The following is a 19772-nucleotide window of genomic DNA, read 5'->3' as shown; positions in this document are numbered from 1 at the left end:
CTTAAAATACAGCATCTTAAATCAAGAAGCTCACACTGACGTTTTTGGACGAGAGTCTAGACTTCCACTGGTCTAGTTTCCATTCCTTGTGTTTCCTGGTCTCCCTCAGCCGTGGTTTTCTTAGTAGCATTATAAGCTTAATGGCCTGATTCCCAGTCTCTTCCAAAAAGCTAATAAAATAAAATGTGTGCGCTGCCTAGAGTCTGTCAAGCATTAATGAGGCCACTGATGAATATGAGAGGCTGTTAATTGTTGATTTGATTCTGAGGCTGGTAACTCTGCAGCAAAGGGAGCTGGTAGTCTTCCTTTTGTCTTCATGAGAGTCTGTGTCCTTACAGCAACTGATCATTTTGGAAGAAACTTTAAGAGTTCTTCTGTCCTGACCTAAATTGATAAAGTAACGATGGACTTGCCATAATATGAATGAATACAATAGCAGTTGAGCTCTGTTTCCTGTATACCAAAAAAATACCTTGACACAGCAGAGCGGAGGCTTAAACTACAAATAAATACCACCAGTGGACTGCTGAAAACTGCCACCTGTTGTATGAACTACCTAGTATCCTCTTTATCAGCTCTGTAGCTTTATTTGCTGCCTCTGCTAGCATAGCTTTGCATTATTCACATTTATCTTTTACTGGGCCTTGGCACAGGCCTTCAGTTCATCCTCTACACACGGACTGATTTATAAATGGAGTGACGCATTAAAGTGACAGGTATCAGCTCAGCAGATATCACATTTGAAAAACTAGAAAATTTAACGCTTATAATGTCCTCATTTTCTCAGATATGGGTGCTTTAAATATTGTGAAATGTCCTGCAAAACAAACTGAACTTTCAGTTATTCAAAGATCGGCAGTTTAGTGCAGGATGAGCAGGTTAGCATGCCGTACTGTGGTCAGTTTACAGTAATGCACTGGTGCACAGCAGCTGACGTGTTCTTCGTCAGAGTGAGTTGACACAAATTTAAATTTAAGCTGGTGTTACTCACTAACTTCCACCTTTTAACCAACTTTATTCTTTCTCGTGTAAAGGCAACATATAAACAGCATACTGCACGTATAGAGGATGGAAATCAGCCAAGATAGCTCATCTGCTTACATCTTATTGAATTCATTCACCCACAAAGAGCAGTAAGAGTAGCAGCAGCAGCACAGGTCAGCTGTACACTAAGAAAATCTACTGGAGCCCACAATAGAAATCATTGTGAGCTGCAATTCTTTTCCACACTCTGAGCCACCACAACTGATCTTAGGGTTCCTCCATCTGCTGCATTCAGCTTTAACTGCATGTTCATGTTTATGTGTAGCAAGCTAACCCATCTACAATGTAGCTGTGCTTTTGTTGAGAACCTTCCTTTTCTCCTCTAATGTTCCACATTAGTTCAGTTAGCTGCACATAGAAATAGCTGTCCTGCAAAGAGCTACTTTGATAGGTTCACTACATTTCAGAGCTTGTAGTTTTTCGCTTTTAGTTGAGTAAAGAAGTTGAATCAGTACATCCACTTTTACTGTTGTGTTTACTTTTGACACCTGATACTCTAACACAACCTCTTAACAGTCCATCTCTGACACAAACCACTTAGGCTTCTCCACCTATCAGCCACCATCATTTCAAGGCAGATTTCTTCCCCCTCTCAGATGGTTTGAACAAATGTGGGTGGGCGTGCTGTGTACACACTCAGAGCTGTGTGCATGAGACGACCATATTGGGGTTGTGCTCTCTCTTTGACATTATAAAAATCAAAGAAAATACACAAAATTTTGTGAAAATAAAAGTGAAGCCTGAGCTTTTGGGATACTTGAACATTTTTGAAACTCTGGCCTTGTTCAATAAATTCAATAAATTCAAATTCAATATGAACAATTGTAACAGCAAATGAGGAAAAACACATTAGGCCAGCTTAAGAGATCTCTTTAGGTGTTTAGAAACAAAAGGAAAATGGCCTGAATGAGTGGGTGTGCAAAGAATGTTTTACTGGCAGTGTAACTGTTGCAAAATTCTTTTTGATTATATTAACTGTCTGCTGATGGGAAGTTAGTCAAACAGCCTTTGTCTGATAGGCATGTGACTCCTAATAGAAGTTCTCATTATAAAAGTTCTGTTCAAGTTTTTAATGATGAATGTTGCAGGGAAAAGGATATGAGCCATTCCACAATAAGCCATTACATCTGATTGTTGTCATTTCCCAGAAAACAACAGGCCTCTTTGTCCTCGGTCATGTCCACCCTAACTGCAGGAAACTTACATGAGTGCTCTTCAGCGGACGATTTGTGTTAATGGGAAAGAGTGAACACAAGCTCTCCATCAATAAACTTCCATAATGAAATTACACGAGCCACCCGCAGTTAAATGTCTGACTCCTGTCAGTCGATATCCCATTTATTAGGACTAATAGGTCGTGCCTATTTATTGATACATTCACCAGCAAACAATAGTGGATTGAAATAGTCTGCCGGGACACCTTTTATTCATTCATTTTGTTCCTTAATACCATGGAGTAAAATTAAAATCATAGAGCAAACATTGAAGAGCTAATCATGGCTGTTTGTCTTTTTTTGTTGTCGTGTTGTCCTCGTCTGTTTTTTTTTCAGCAAGCTTCAAAGCCTTGGCTCTTTGAATAGGATCATATCATACTTTGAAGGACTGGGTGGTGCAGTTGCTGCGTTTAGCTGTATGTTATGGTTCTTCTGGAAACAAGTCATCAGAAACCATCTTGAAATTCCCCTGGTTGTTCAAAATGCCCTACAGCTAGAAAATCACTTACCCTGAGAGAGTGAGCCGGTTTCTATTGCACTTTGCTGATGTCCGTTCAATTAAGCTTAAGCAATTTAGTTTTCACAAATATCTTATGAGTAATTTGTCTAAATTGAAAAAAAGTAATAACTATATATATACTATATACTATATCATGTTTTTATTTTTTTAGACCTCTGTTACAGACTGGCAATTTGTCCAGGGTGTACCCCACCTCCCGCCCTATAGTAGCTGGATGGATCCCTCTAATAAACAGTCTGATTATATTCTCACATTGCATGAGAGTTTGTTCTTTAAGCATCCAAGTCCAGCAATATTAGAGCTACTTTATCAGTCAGAGGTGAGCTTCAGTTACTCATCTACCTGTTTTACAGCCTCCTTAGTGTATTAACACCTGAGGTAACAGCAGACTGACAGCCTACACTAACTGCAGATGAACAGCAGCCAGAGGTGACTCTGGGAATAAACTTGAGAAAATACTGCAAATTATTGGTCTGTTTTTTATTCCTGATTTATTGCCAAGTAATGATATTGTTTAAATATGTGAAAATATATATATAATATATAATATTGTGCGCAAAAATGTTTTGACACACAAACCTGCCAGCCACCCTCGGCTGTTAGGAGGAAATGCTGGGTGTGGCTATTTATGTCTTTAATCCACTATAGACGGATTATGCACTTGAACTGTGAGGGGTATAAAACCGGACGCATAGTGGTGGTGTTTTAAAAACTGTACCTTTAAAAATAAACAACTAATGACCATCTGAATCTGGTGTGTTTAAAAAAAACCAAACTATCCCTGTAATGGAAACATCTCAAACTGTATCAACACACTTTTATTTCAAAAACATGATGAAAACTACCATAAAAGTATCTTTACCCCAAGACATTTACATTTGGGGCTATAGAGCCACATTGATTCTGGACTAGCTCTCAACTCCACTGTAAACTAAAAGTGATTTTTGCTCACAATAAAAGGGAACGGAGCTTTTAATATCAGGTAGCAACAACTGGTTGTTGCTGACATCCCAGCAAAGATACCCCTATGAAAATAAAGTGCATAAATTGTTTTTTAATACTGTGTTGTTATTTTGATTTAAAGTAACCCATGCATGCTGTGTGTATATGACTCATTGAAAAGTAGCTGTGCGTTTACCATGCATCACTGTAATTTAAGTGACACTTGATTACTGCTGTTGTTGTTGTCCTCTGCAGACATATTGCTGAACTTTCGAACTACATTTGTGAGCACGTCGGGTCAGGTCGTCTACGACGCACGCTCCATCTGCGTTCACTACGTCACCACCTGGCTCTTTGTTGATCTCATTGCCGCCCTGCCCTTTGACCTGCTGTATGCTTTCAATGTCAGCGTGGTGAGTCTCCCCTGTGTCTTACTGTGTGTGTGTGTTTCTGTCTGTTGACATTTGTGTGTGACCACACCAACAGGACCGAGAATCAAACAGTGTGACAAATCAGCCTACATAATTTAAACCCCAATAGTTTAAAGTTAAATATTTGAATATTGACATATGTTCAGTTTCCATTCATTTTCAGCACTAACACGGTGAAGGAAGTGAGCTTTTTTTTAAAGAGAACATGAATGCATAATGTAACACGCTCCCATGTGAGTTCACCACATCAACACCAACATGTCTCACAAACAAAAAAAGATGAAGTGATTACACACGCACATATATATGTACATATATACATATATATATATTTGTTAGGGGTGCAACGATACACAAAATTCACGGTTCGGTTCAGTTCGATACTTTGGTGTCACGGTTCGATATTTTTTCGATACAAAAAAAAAATGTTCATGCCTTTTTAATTTGTCATTTATTAAATTTTCACGGCACATTCTGCACCACATCTCTGTGCGTTCATCATTTGTTTGAAGCCAGCTCACCTCCTGCAACCACTTTTCCGAGAATACGCGCTTCTTTTGTGGTTTGGACTCCTTCTGACATTTCTTTGGAGGCGGAGGTACATCACAGTAATTGCTTAAAGGAGCTTCTTCGACATCTTTAAGAGTTCTAAACAAATGTGTGTCCTCCTCCAGAAAATCTTATGTACGCAAACACAAGTTGCAACTTCTTATCTTGTGCACGTTTTTTATTTTGACAGCGAATGCGCACCTGCGGACCACTTATGTGCAGCCCTGGTTATTTAGCTCGTCATATTGCAGCCACAGAAATTCTTTTGTCCATGAAACCATAAAGCTGCACTTTCTTTTTGCCTTATAGTCTGATTTGTCATAACTTTTCCGTTTTGTGGTAAGCTTTTCTTTGGCTGTCACTTCTTCACGCTGACCTGTCTTATTTGGCTCAGCAGAACCAAAATATATATCCTGCTGCTTTGACACACGCACTCACTTAATGCTCAGCGATTCTCTGCGCGATCAACCTCTCACATGTTTAAGCTGCGGGAGATTTCACTTGTCATGTTTGCATAGTAAGCTAACGATTGATAAGACGATGTCAGAGGAATTGGTGCGCAAATTATCATCACTCACCAATCAGTACTGTCGCTCTCTATACACAGTTCACGCGATTGCAAAGTGAAAGCAAAGAACAAGCACAAATTCAAACGCGATTTCAATATGTCACATTGACAGTGGCTCACCGATGCCAATGACATAATTACCCAGCTACATTTCTGAAAGAATGCAAAAGCATTGACATAGATTTTTCCTTCCTATGATAGGCCGACGGGCAAGGCAGAGAGATTTTGGTAGCCCGACTGGAAAAATCGCTAGCGATTTTGCGAGCCCTGTATCTGATTGAGGAATCACTCATCTTTGGAAAAGAGAGTTTATTACAGAGAAATGGCTCTTTCCAAAATAAAAGCTATACTATACGCTTCTTCTGGGCTATATTCTCAGCAGCATATTAAACATATCAGGTCCCCATAAGGAGAATCATGTGCTAACGGCTGTCTAAATGACTCGGGTAAAGTTTGTAGCATGCCTGCTTGTTGTTTTTCTCTACTTCCACTTGTCTTTGCACTAGGATGATGTCAGCATAAATGTGCTATCATATTCGTTGTGTTCCCACTAGTGCTGTCAGCGTAAATCTCATTGAAATGACGTTAACGCCACAACACGGCAAATCTCCGTTAACGAGCTATCGCGGATCGCCCCGTGTGTGGGGCTGGACGGCCAACACGTTAACGAGCTAACTGCGCTAACACACTAGTTCTCACCCATGTAATTGAGCATTGCTGGCACATCCAACATACTGTTTTACTTTAGTCCATGACACGCTTACCTTCAGGGTCATACTTCACATGAAAACCAAAATAGTTCCAAACGCCAGATCTGAATGAGGGTGGGGGAGGTTCAATTTGCCATGTTGCAAGGAGAGCTTAACTTCTGTCTGGCTAGCTTGCGCTGTGCTCAGTGAATCTGCGTTCGACTACTCCGCCTAGGCTGCACTGTTGAGCGCAGATCCACTGAGCTCTCAACACAGACAGCACCGTCAGAAGGAAAGTTGATAAAATAAATTTAAAATTTTGTATCGTTCGATACATATGCGTACCGAACCGAAAGCACTGTATCGAACGGTTCAATATCGATACGAGTATCGTTGCACCCCTAATATTTGTATATAAAGATTAAAAATGTTTGATTTCATGTGAGTGAATCCATTAAGGCTCCAACTTTTGAGTAAAACTACCAACTGTTTGAATAAATGATGTGTATTATATATAGTATCCCACATTACTGAGTATCAACCTTTCTTAATGATTCATTTGATTTAAGAAATACAGTGAATGAAATATTGCCAGAGCGCTGAGATTGCCTGTATCTCTGTGCAGTACTTTGGCGTCCACCTGTTGAAGACAGTCCGGCTTCTTCGGTTACTGCGGCTGCTGCAGAAGCTGGAGCGCTACTCACAGTACAGTGCTGTGGTCTTGACCCTGCTGATGTCCATGTTCGCCCTGCTGGCCCACTGGATGGCGTGTGTCTGGTACTTCATAGGTCGAAGGGAGATTGAGAGCCAAGGATCATCAGACATAGGTTAGTTCGCCCTTTTTTCATCTCTAGAAAGCATCTGTGTAGATTAACTCAGTCACTGTTTTACTCAAGTTTAATTTTTGTGTTAGGTGTACGTTTCTGTGTTGTATTACTTTCTACTTCTACTCTATTAAATTTCACTGGACATCCTGACTTGTTCAACTAGTTATGTCACGAGTGTGAGTGTTGGGGTCGTTATTCAAAAAACCACAATGTATCACATAGTACTTGTTATTTATTTATTTATTTATTTATTTTCACAATGTAAAATTTTACATTTATTAGAATCTGGTTAAGTGGGGGAAGAAAGAGAGAAAAACAAACAAAACACCTGGATCACCTGTATGGAGAAAAAAAAACAGAAGAGGAAGCAAACCAAAAAAAAGTGCAACATAATAAATACAGCACCATCACAATAAACTAGCAGTAGATAACAGTAGATACTAAATATTAAACGCTATTGTGCAGCATGCAAGATAGACAGCGCACAATTTGCTTTGAGGCAGCAGCCAAGAAAGGTGTAGTCCGCGTCTGTGAACACCCATGTGTACACCTGTGTGGATCAGCATGCTTGTATTCCAAAGGTTTCTCCATGTAACGATCTGCTAGGGAGTGTGGGGAGCCATAGCCCCGTCCCCCAGGGCATGAAACAGATCCAGGAGCAGATCCAGATATCTGTAGATCCAGGCCCCAGATATCCAGAGGCCCCAGAGTACAAGGACCCGAGGAGGACCACCAAAAGGGGGGGAACAGTGCCACCCTCTTGGGAAGAGCTGAGTAGAGCCCCAAACGAGAGGTCACCCAGCAGCTACGGAGCAGAGGCCAGAGGGGGTTGCAGTGGCGTGCCCGCGGGCTCTGCCGGCAGCTAGCTGTGCCAGAGAGGACCGAGCTTCAGGCCCAGAGGCCTGAGGCCTGAGGGCATCCCATCCCCCGGAAGGGGCCCAGCTGGGCCACAGGCGCCAGGCCCCGCCAATCGGCCACCAGGAGTGATACATACAGCACATACATGAGCGCCCAGCCCCAGTCGACAAGGACCACCAACACACCAACGTCTGAGGGCATCAGCCACCGGCAGGGAGTGTGGTGAGGGGAGATAGGCCTCCGTACTTTGGAGGGCCTGAGATGTACCCAGAGAGGTGGAGTCTAAGACCCAACCTGACATATAGACACAGACGAACAGGCGCACGCGGACACAAATGTGCATTCCCACCCCATATACACAACCAAATACTCGGCACTCACCCAACGTGTAGACAGACACAAATAGACACTGCACAGACAGTCACACTCCCCAAATATACTCTATATCCCAGGTCCAGGTACCCCCGTCCCCAGAGGGGCAAGCCGCACCTAAACCCAGGAGATGTAACCCTTCTCTCTGGGGTGGAGGCAAGCGGACCACCTCCTTATCTGCAATAGCAGGGAGGCCCTGCATCCCAGACCCCAATCTGACGGCCAGCACCTCCTCCCAGCCCCCCAGCCCTGACGGCTAACAGAACCGGGGTGAGTGAAGACCCCAAACCTCCCTACGCCCGCTCATATGTAGTGTTGCTGTGTGCTGTTCTGAAGTGCATTTAAAACACAGGAGAGCACGGTTCCTGCTTCCTCTCAGAGAGCAGCCCGGCTCCTCCCGAAAACCCTCAGTGTCTATATGCATTTAAAATTGAGGGTAGGGCACCAGCGCCAGAGGTGGGTTGGAATACACCGACCATCCTCTGGATGCTGTAAAACGTGCCCACCCCCAGGGCCCTATATGTATGTGTTATGTGAGAGTGTGAGTAATGTGGATGTCTAAGTTGCAGAATAAAATTGAGGCACAGGCGGCCAGAAGGGGACAGAGGGGGAGTGCCTCCCCTCCACCTTGGTGACATACCTGCACCCCAAGCGCTGCGTGTGTGGGAGGGTGTGGTAGAGTGGGAATAGGGAGGCAGCTGAGGATGGGGAGGGAAGAAAGGGAGGGGCAAGCGGCCCCTCCCTGCGGCCAGCTCCCCCGCTGACCCCAGTAGGCACCCCCACACTCTGGAACCCACCAGGGCAAGGGGGCCCAGGCCCATCCGGACCGGGGCCCACAGCAGCAGCACCGCCCAGCCCCACAGAGTCCGGGGCAGCCCACCCGACTCCACCCCAGAGAAAACTGCACCCACCCCATCATCCAATCATCTCCCAAACTACACAAGACAATAGACACCCAGGTTGAGTTCATTCTCCACCTCTCCTATATCTCTCCCCCCACCTGCAGAGTGGACTCCTGTAGAAAGGAGACCACCTGCAAAGATATATACATATATACATAGTACTTGTTAGATTTATTAAAAAATAATAACGCAGTATGTCACATAATGACTAGTTAACAATATGAGCCTAAGGGTAGAGTCCCACACACTCACACAATCCTTTATCCTAATGGGGACCCACATGCAATGTTACTTTTAGTGTTGATGAACACAAAGCAAAGGGACTTTGCAGAGATTACCACAGTGATTGGACTTTAGAAACATGTGCAGTACTGTGAAAAGTATAGGTGCTCTTCCTGATTTCTTGTATTTTACTAGATTTGTCACAGTCACAGATCATCAAATACATTTTAATATTACACAAAGATAACACAAGTGTATACAAAATGCACTTTTAAATTATGACTTATTAAGGAAGCAACGTTATCCAAACCTACCTGGCCCTAAGTAAAAAAGTAATTACCCCTTAAACATAATAACTGATAACTGATTGTGCCATTCTTGATAGCAAGAACTGTAAACAAGTGTTTCTCATAACAGTCATTAGTCTTTCACATCACAGAATTGTTTAAAGTCATCCACCTGCTCGTTTCTTGACTGTGAAAATGAGTTCACTGTACTCGGGGTGATCGTGGCTCAAGAGTTGGCTGTTCGAGCCCCGGCTCGGACAGTCTCGGTCGTTGTGTCCTTGGGCAAGACACTTCACCTACTGCCTACTGGTGTTGGGCAGAGGGGCCGATGGCACGATATGGCAGCCTTGCTTCTGTCAATCTGCCAGTTGTGGCTACAACTGTAGCTTGCCTCCACCAATGTGAGAGTGAATGAATAGTGGAAAGCGCTTTGAGGGTCAATCACCAGTCACCAGATCTCAGTGGATGTGCAGTCAAGAAATCTGCAGCACCTGTGTGATGCTATCATGTCAGCATGAACCAAACTCTCAGAGGAATACCTCCAGGTCATTACTGAGCCTATACCTATGGGGGCGATCGTGGCTCAAGAGTTGGGAGTTCGCCTTGTAATCGGAAGGTTGCTGATTCGAGCCCCAGCTTGGACAGTCTCGGTCGTTGTGTCCTTGGGCGAGACACTTCACCCATTGCCTACTGGTGGTGGTCAGAGGGCCCGGTGGCGCCAGTGTCCGGCAGCCTCGCCTCTGTCAGCGCTGTGGCTACAATGTAGCTTGCCATCACCAGTGTGTGAATGGGTGGATGGCTGAATGTGTAAAGCGCTTTGGGGCCCCTTAGGGACTAGTAAAGCGCTATACAAATACAGTCGATATACAGGTCATGCCATGAAGAGACAAGGCAAAGTGGTCCAACCCAACCGTACTTAATAATTGTTCGATTAGTGTGCATTTGTTTACACATACCTTTGATGGTAAGTTGAGGGTGTGATGTTACAGCCATGTATTAAAAACAGAATATTAACAGAACACACTAAAAGGCTTCTGCAACAAGATGAGCAAGCTCAAAGATATATACTCAGAAAAACAGAGATATGAAAAAGCAAACTGTATTGGTAATTGTAAAGAACGGTTCCTGCATCTGTAGACGGTAAACTGGTTGTTACAGTGCTTTTCTACTCATGCGCTACATAATGTGGTAGCGGCTGTGGCTTAGGTGGTAGAGCAGGTCACCTACTAACTGGAAGGTTGGTGGTTTGATCCCAGCCTGCCAAATATCCTTGGGCAAGATACTAACCCCATGTTGCTCTCTGATGCATACATCAGAGTATGAAGTAAATGTCAGAAACAGCATAGAAAAAAGTGCTTGTGCGCACGTTTGTGAATGAGGTAAGTTGTGTAAAGTGCTTTGTGTGCTCAGATAGAGTAGAACAGTGCTATGTAAGAACCAGTCCATTTATCATTCAAACTGTTGGGCCTTCTCACAAACATCAGCGCAAGGGTCTTATTTAGATCTGTGGTGTGATGAGGTCCAGCTTTGCAAATTGAAACCTGGCTGTTCCAGTCTGCAAATATTCTTGGGCAAGATACTAACCCAGAATTTCCCCGCGAAGCATCCATCAGAGTGTGAATGTTAGGCAGAAAGCTTTTTAATGTAGAAAAAAGTGCATAAATGAATGGGTAACTGAGGCATGTTCTATGTTGTTGAGAAAAAGCACTATAGAAGAAGCAGTTAATTTTCCAGCTCAGTACTTTCTGTCTACCCTTTTCACTCTGATGAACACTGGAGCAGCCATGGGTCAAACCACCGATCCTCCCAATAGAAAATGACCTGCTGTACCTCCTGAGCCATAGCCATCCAATGTCTTAAGCCTTTACATCTAGCTGTTTGTAACGCCAACCACTGACAGTTGCCTTGGGTAGGCAGAGGCAGGCTAGCTGTCTCTGTACTAGGGTAACCAGCAGACATGGAATCCTCTAATTTTAACGTTGTACAAGAAAGATAAAGTATATTTATTCTTTATCTCAGACAGGGAAGCTGCTTTTATGATAATATTCACTTGATGCCATGGTTTTAATCAGGCTGGAAAAATTCTCCCTGAAGCAAGTTAAAGGCCCATTTCCTGTATGTGGAGAGCTTTCAGTGACAGTTTTTAACTGTCATTACATGTTTCACACACATAATGACAATTGTGCTCTACTCAATTACACTGTAAGCACTGTCCTCAGGAGATTATTCTAGGCTTCCCAAATAGAAATTTAAATAAGATCTTGTCTCATTGTTTATCCACTTTGCAGTAATGACAAAGAAAAATCTAAATTCATTCTCATTCAACTTTGACTATTTGAGCTCTCACCCAACTTGTCTTGCTCCAAAGTATACCTATCCATTGCAAAGCAATAATAGTAATATTGTATTAGGAAGAAGGCACAGAGGCAGTTATGCAGAAATACGACTGCGCGTGCCTTCGTTTTCAGCACGACCGATGCTTTTAATAAGACACAGAAACTTGAATCCCGCGGGCGACGTGAAACCCCGGCTTGCAATCTGATAAACTTGTATGTATCAGATGTACAGACAGATTGGCAGTTTCCAAGGGTAAGGGGACCAAACTGTAATTTTTCCAACTCTTGCCGGGGGCAAAGACCGAGTTGTGCGTGTGTTTGTCTTTCGTTTTGTTTTCTAAGCATCACACAGACACACACAAACAGACATTATGTATAAAATCCTGCAAACTGGCAGGTTTTCGAGGCTGGGGACCTTGCTCTGGTTAGTATTTTCTCATTTCTTCCTCCCTCCCTATCTTTCTGAGTGATTCTTACCAACCTACCTGCACTTATCTTTTCAGCTTAAGGACAAACAGTAACATTGTGGTCAGTTCATGTCATCAGCCTCTCCACTCACTATTCACACAGACAGAGTCTGTCAGTCTGACCTTTATGTGACACCAACTGTGATTCACAATAGAGCACTGGTATCAGCATGTACATACACTGGATTACTCTGTCAGTCAGTCAGCTGGAATTTAGGAAACCCCCACTTTTTGTTTGCAAGTCTCTCAATAATTGAGGGACAGTTGAGCCATGTCTGTCCCTATAGCCTGAGGTGGAGCAGCAGTCACCACACACACAAACAAAAGCTAGTTTACAGAAAACAAGGATGATGATATGGGTTGGCAGAGAGTATGCTATATGCTTCAGAGAAGTCTATAGGTTTTAGAAGAAGCTTGTGATGAATTAATTTAGGTCTTTAGTCCTTAGGTAATTTAGGTTAGGGAGCTAAATGTTGCACCCTTTCAGGATGTTGTACTAAATGTGCTAAAATTTCAATTAGGTACTTGCAAAGCTGTCACCAGCAGTTATTTTTCATGATTTTTCCCTTTTTCATTCTGCTCTTCTGGTAATGAGGTCCTAGACCAGAACCACACATACACTATAACATGCAGCGTATGGAACCAAGAGTCTTCTTTTTATTTTGGGCTAGCTGTGGCTCAGGAGGTTATCTACTAATCAGATGGTTGGTGGTTCAATCCCTGGCTGCTCCAGTCCCCAGGCAAGATACTGAAGCCCAAGTCGCTCTCTGATGCACCATCAGAGCATGAATCTACGTGAGTGTTACATAGAAAGCACTTGAATGAAGCATGCTTTATAAAGTGCTCTAGTCCATTTACCATAATGTATGATATTTTATACTGTCTATGGTCTCAACAGCCACTAGAAAAATCACAATGTCTGTCCTGCTGTAACTTCTTTAATGGTAAATGGTAAATGGCCTGTATTTATATAGCGCTTTACTAGTCCCTAAGGACCCCAAAGCGCTTTACATATCCAGTCATCCACCCATTCACACACACATTCACACACATTTAATGACACATAGTGATAGGACCAGACATTTTAGTGTTAACTTGATCCGTCATTCTCTCTCGGTGGATCTCAGTCTGCAGATGTTGCTTGACATTGACCAAGGGCCACATTGGTTATGGCCAGACTGGGCATCTCCAAGACATGGAGGGTGATCCAGGGTGAGCAGCTGCTAATAGTGGTTGCAGAAGGAAAACGTATGGAACAGCCCAAGGATGATGAGTGCTCTGCTGGAACTAATCTGTCCCGCAGCACTCCAACTTGCAGCTTAAAAGACTCAAGATTGAAAGGATGAAGTTCCCACCAAAAGGATCAAGTTCCCAGAGTGGAAAGGCAGCTTTTGACTGGGTAGGAGACAGAAGTTCAGGACCACAGACAGCTCACTAGTTCCGTCAGCTCTGGTAGAAGGTGAGAGGAAATCAGGACCTTGGACAGTGGCTGATAAGCTCTAATTGAACACTTTTGTTTCCACCAGAAAGGCTCCACTTATATTCCTCATTCAGAATCTTGGCTGAAGAACAAACAAACACTTGTCCTTGTATGCATGTCAACTGGTTACAATAAACACAACAATAAGGAAGTCAAAAGATGTCCACTACCTAGGCTTATGATAGTTCCTTTCCATGTGGTAAAAATACTTATGCATGCAAAGCAATGTCTTACCATTCCCCCAGTTTGGCAGAGGTTAAGTTGAGCTAATGACAAAGTAATTAGGAAACTACTCAGGTGTTAAATCCTCTAATGTGGTTGTTTTAGCTGCCTCACTGAGACTCTGCTCACAGCTCAATTGTCACCTCTGCTTATTTACTCTGACAGGCTGGTCTCCCTGCCTGACAACCAACACAAACACACACACACAGAAGGTCAAAGCTTCTTTTCATGATTTCGTGTGATGCCAGAGATCAATGAATAGATGCATCCATGTTGTATTATTTATATTCCCTGTCTTGCTGTATTTCTTTCTTTCGATTCTGCTGTCAGCGGCTCAGCTGGGTTTCACTGGTCCACTCATTCACTTGCAAATGCTTTTTTTTCAATAATTTATCCTTCACTTCCTTTCTCCTTCCCCTTACATTCATTTATAAATTACCTCCTTCCTTTTACTTCCTTTTGGCCTTTGTAGCCGAGTCGCTTTTGAGCCATATATATATATATATATATATATATATATATATATATATATATATATATATATACTTTTTGTCAAAGATTTTGTCAGTGTTCCCAGATTAGAAGGACAACTTTTGATTTGGTTCAGCCACTTCAGTCTGCTGTGCTTGAAGGTGAGGGGAAATCAGGACCTTGAACAGCGGCTGATAAGCTACACTTGAACACTTTTGCTGCCACCAGAAAGGCTCCACTTATATTTCTCACACAATAAGCAAGTCATAAGTTGTCATCTGTCTAGGCTTGTGTAAGTCTGCTCATTTTTTCTATACACTGATGAATCTAATAGGGAATATGTATATATATCAATGCTGTGTGAACTATGTCTGTGTCCAAACCAGACATTTTACTATGTCGTTAAAAATATCTCTTTTGACGGCATTTACACTTCTCAAAAAAGTGGGGACCGGGACAAAAAATGGCTGGAAAAGTTTGTTTTTTTTAAAAACCCAACAACATCTGAAGGACCATTTTGCAATTAAATAGATTAACTGGCAACATGTCTGTAATATGGGTATAAAAAGGTTAGAAAAGCAGAGCTTCTATGAATTAAAAATGGGCAGAATTTCAGCAATTTGCAACAAAATGCATTTACAAATTGTAGAACAACTTTAGAATATTTTTTCTCTACATAAAAAGTCAGTTTCATTCTAGTTGATGTATGCTCAGGAAACTTAGGAGGTGGAACGTACGGGATGTACAGTACAGTGGTGCAGTACATCCCTAGAACAACGTCTAGTTTTGTACTTTTAAAGTGTAACAGAATGAAGGTGATAAAGATATCAGCTGAGTGCAGTTGAGCTGAATAAAAAGACTTTTATAATTCATTGTATTCTCTCACTCTTTGTCTCAGGTTGGCTCCATGAGCTGGCCAAACGTCTGGGTACCCCGTATTTCCCCGCTGCCCTGACAACGCTGTTCCCCTCCACGGTCAGCAGCATTCCAGCCGACAGCAGTCAGTGGAACGTGTCTGGGTCAGAGGTCGCGGGGCAAGGAACCTGGAATTCTAGCCAGTATTACGGGAATGTTTCAGGAAGCGAGACTGCATCTGGGACAGCTGGTGGGAGTGGGAGTTTCAGTGTGCTGGACGGCGGTCCATCAATGCGCAGCAGCTATGTGACCTCCCTCTACTTTGCTCTGAGCAGTCTGACCAGTGTGGGGTTTGGAAATGTGTCAGCCAACACAGACTCAGAGAAGATCTTCTCCATCTGCACCATGCTCATAGGAGGTAAGGAATGTGTGCACACATCTTAGTGCTTCCTCTCAGAGTTTGAAGCTCTTATCCTCTTCTCGGCCTGAAGTACTCGTTCAGCTCTTTTTCAGGTGTGGGTGAGTCATAAACAAACAGCTGCACACATTTTGTTCCATCCCTGGTTTCAAAAGTGTTTCTTTTTTTTCAGTAAAACATAATAGATTATCAAACCTGTATGCAAATCCTCTCACTCACTGTCTCATTACTCTCATTTTCCAGATTGAAAGGTTTCATTACTTGCTTGGCCATGAAATTCTTTTGTTGTTCTCAAGATACATCACAAGTACTGAGCAGATTTAAATTAAAATTTTGATTCAAAGAAACAAGTGATAAAAAACAAGTGATTTGTGCATAAAAAAACTTGCTAAATTTAAGATTTTGTCATAAACTATTACAATGACTGTCTCTTTCTTATTCTTGATTCCATTTTTGTTTGAGCCTGTTGAACAGTTGTACATGGGCTCAATAGTGGATCTACTCTAGCTTAATCACAGATGAAAGATGTGTTCGACAGTTCACAGTGTGCTACTTGTTTGAACTCTGTGTTCTTATGCGTGTCCTCTTGGGCCGCAATGAAGAGAACTGAATGTTCACGAAGAGAGCAATAAATGAAGAATCGGGAAAGAAATGGAGTCACTGGAAAGGTTATCACGAGAGAAATGCAGATATTTATGGGCAGAGGACACAATAATGTGTGCAGATGTCTCAGACACACACACACACACACACACACATTTCTTTTTAGTGGGTTAAACCTTGACATTAACCATAACTACTCACATGCAGTTGTGCAAGTAAATACTGAAAGACACATACTGACACACACACTCAGCTAATAGGTGGGAAAACACATTCTGCAGACAGCTGATAGAATCTGTGTCCAACAGTCGTCCAAGAAAGAAAAATGAAATCTATATTTCCCAGTCGAGTGAAAGCAACACTGTAACTTTAACAAAGGCTGATTTAAGTGTGCATGTGTAATCTGAACCAATGATGTCTGCATGTATCTCTTAGATGGCAGGAGAATGCTTAATGTAAGAGTTACAGGGAGTTTTAGCTACTATCATGGTAAATGGTAAATGGACTGATTATTATATAGCGCTTTTATACTCTCCCGGAGTACTCAAAGTGCTGTATACAACATGCAATCAGATCATCAAAGTACTTTTTCCACCACCGTGTGGCCCGTTTGTTGCAACAGCAAGTAGGCATTTGTTCATTCTTATTTTCAAAGAGTTCTGCTACTGCAGCACCTTAGACAGCACACTTTGACTGTGTGATGGAGGTTAATATGTGCATTTTGCTAATTATGGAAATGTCATAACTTCTCAATCTGCCTACAGTAGCATGAATCTGCCTTGCTATTTACTGCTTTACTTTACCTATCCCATCCCAAAGGAGGACATGTCTATACACAATCAGGAAAAACTGACTTTAAAATTACCCTTTTGCTCTGGATGCGGTCTTTATCCTTCAAACGTCCACCATTATAATTGTCCTGTTGGTATCTGGAAGTCCCACAGCATTGGTTATTCTCAACCACCCTAGAGATCATATTCCATTTTGACCTCTGGACTTCCAGGCCATACTCAGCTCACATGTTCCTATAAATATGCCAGGTTGGTTATAGCGCTATTCCCTGATTGCTAGCATCCTAGCTCCTTTGTTAAAGGAGATTGCTGTTAGATTGAATGTAACAGCAGTGAGAGTAGACCACAGCTTCATTAATCTCTATAATGTTTTCCTTAAACATAGTTTAATGTTCTCTCGTGGTAAGCTGCTGCACACAGATATTATGAGCTATAACTTAGAGATAATTCAGCCTTTTAAAAACCCAGTTTCTTTATAAAATGAAGGCATTAGTCTGGCTGTCAGTGGACCGTGTAAGTGTCCCCGTGGCCTGACTGCTGTTTCAGCAGCTTTTCAAACTGCTTTTAGGAAGAGAAACTGCTGTGTGGCTCCCTCAGGAAAAGTGCATTATGAAACAATTCCAGTCTTTGGGGATAGCTGCTGGTTAGCTGTGCTCACATTAAGACCAAACCTGTGTGTGTGGCACTGTTGAACAAATATGCTCACATTGGGGTTGGAGCTGTTTTGGGGTTTGTTTGGAATAATAATTTAGTTGTCATTGATTAGAAATAAAAGGTTTTCCGAACAGTGGGATTATTTTTCAGCAGTGTGTTACTGACATTCTGTGAAAACCATAATCTACTCTCGGCAGTGCTTCACAGTGGTTTTAGAGCAGCTGAGTCCTTCTAAGCCCTTTGCTTTTTAACTTCTCAGGGCTTATAAAGACATCCCATGAAGCTTCCTGCTGCGCAGAAGTATTATGGGACTTTAATGAGGTCTTTTCTAGAAAGAAGCCAATTGAGCCGCAGTAATTAATTCTGTATCAAACTAGAAGCGCACCGAGAACAATATAGAAACCTTTCCTCTGTGTCCAGCACTGATGCATGCAGTTGTGTTTGGCAACGTGACGGCCATCATCCAGAGAATGTACTCGCGCCGCTCGCTTTACCACACCCGCACCAAGGACCTGAAGGACTTCATCAGAGTCCATCGGTTGCCCAAAGCTTTGGAGCAGCGCATGCTGGAGTGTTTCCAAACTATGTGGTCGGTCAACAACGGGATAGACGTTAGTGAGGTGAGAAGAGTGTGTGCATAAGTGATTTAAAACTGCTGTTTATGTTGCACTGCTTACACAGAGTTTATAGCCTGTTCTCCAGAGTGAAAGCTCAAAGATGCTCTCCACTAAACAGCTTCACTGTTCAGAGGAACCAGAGTTCAGCACTGGACGTCTTGTTGTCTGCTGGAAGTTTTATCTACACCTTGAGTTGAGAACAGGGTCCAATGTACAGCTTGAGATGAAAGCCTGCTCTGAGAATACAATTAGGTCAAATCATTTCTTGCACAAAAACATTTTTTTGTGGTTTAGCCTCTTAAACTCCACAAGAGTGGATTTTAAATCAAACTGACTGAAGTGCAGACTTTCAGCTTGAAATGAACACAACACGTTTTACATAAACTTTAGTGAGAATTGTTTAAGAATTACAACCATTTTTACGCATTGTCACTGAGAAGTTTGCCAGCTCAGCTCCCAGTTCTTACACCTAAGCGACACTTTAACACGTCGGTGGTAAAGCTGTGAGCTACAGAAACAGAATAGCATAGAGGTCACCAGTGCTTTTAGGTGTCAAATCTGGAACTTTTCTCTGACTTTAATTTTAAGACTTTCTCAATTATAAATAAATCAGGATTATTGGAATGATCTATTTATACGTTGCAGCTTGAAAAGATTTGCCCAAGGCAAGTAAATATGCTAAAATTAAGGGCCTGATATACCACGAGCAACCCTGAATAATGTAAAAAAAAAAGAAAAAGAGTAGTCCTAGATTATTTCAGCATGTCTTACAAGCTTCTCTGATCTTGCATGTGGTTTGAAATGCCCACAGAGTACTTTAAACTCTCTGTGGGGTTATCACATTTTTACATTTGGAGAGGCTCTTCAAGCCTGCGGCAAAGGGTTGTTTTTTGTATAAAACTATATGGAAGCCTGTTTTAAAGTAAAGACCAGCTGTTCAGTGTGAACTTTCACTTCACAGCTTCTGAAAGACTTCCCAGATGAGCTGAGGGCTGATATCGCCATGCACCTGAACAAGGAGCTGCTCCAGCTGCCTCTGTTTGAGTCAGCCAGCAGGGGCTGCCTGCGTTCCCTCTCCCTCATCATCAAGACCTCCTTCTGCGCTCCAGGGGAGTTCCTCATCCGGCAGGGAGACGCCTTGCAGGCCATCTATTTCGTCTGCTCAGGTTCCATGGAGGTCCTGAAAGACAACACTGTGCTGGCAATCCTAGGTAAGTCAGAGAAACGGTAAAGTTCTCTTAAGCAGAGAACACGATGTCCTGTCAGTGTGTTCAAGGATAACAACATTTCTCAGTCAAGTTGCCAAACTGCAAAAAAAAAAAAAAGATCACACGGTTACTTAATTAAACTAAAATGCAATTAGGATCTCTGTTGTTTGAAGGAAGGACACAGAACTGAGTGAGAACTACACGGGACACCCCTCTGACAGACAA

General features: G+C 42.4%; 1 protein-coding gene across 2 annotated transcripts in view; it reads left to right on the top strand.

The window, feature by feature from the left end:
* kcnh3 (potassium voltage-gated channel, subfamily H (eag-related), member 3) overlaps nucleotides 1-19772 on the top strand; it is a 182437-nt gene that overhangs the window by 137672 nt on the left and 24993 nt on the right. For both annotated transcript variants that reach the window (XM_085136252.1, XM_085136253.1), the window contains 5 exons: nucleotides 3976-4133; nucleotides 6583-6784; nucleotides 15300-15674; nucleotides 18143-18342; nucleotides 19301-19550. In XM_085136252.1, coding sequence (XP_084992378.1) covers nucleotides 3976-4133; nucleotides 6583-6784; nucleotides 15300-15674; nucleotides 18143-18342; nucleotides 19301-19550 — 1185 coding nt within the window. The remainder of the gene's footprint in view (nucleotides 1-3975; nucleotides 4134-6582; nucleotides 6785-15299; nucleotides 15675-18142; nucleotides 18343-19300; nucleotides 19551-19772) is intronic.

Source organism: Neolamprologus multifasciatus, chromosome 16 (assembly GCF_963576455.1).
Source record: "Neolamprologus multifasciatus chromosome 16, fNeoMul1.2, whole genome shotgun sequence".
Classification (NCBI taxonomy): Eukaryota; Metazoa; Chordata; class Actinopteri; order Cichliformes; family Cichlidae; genus Neolamprologus; species Neolamprologus multifasciatus.
Note: the sequence above shows the minus strand (reverse complement) of the source record. Positions and strands in the feature narration are given on the sequence as shown.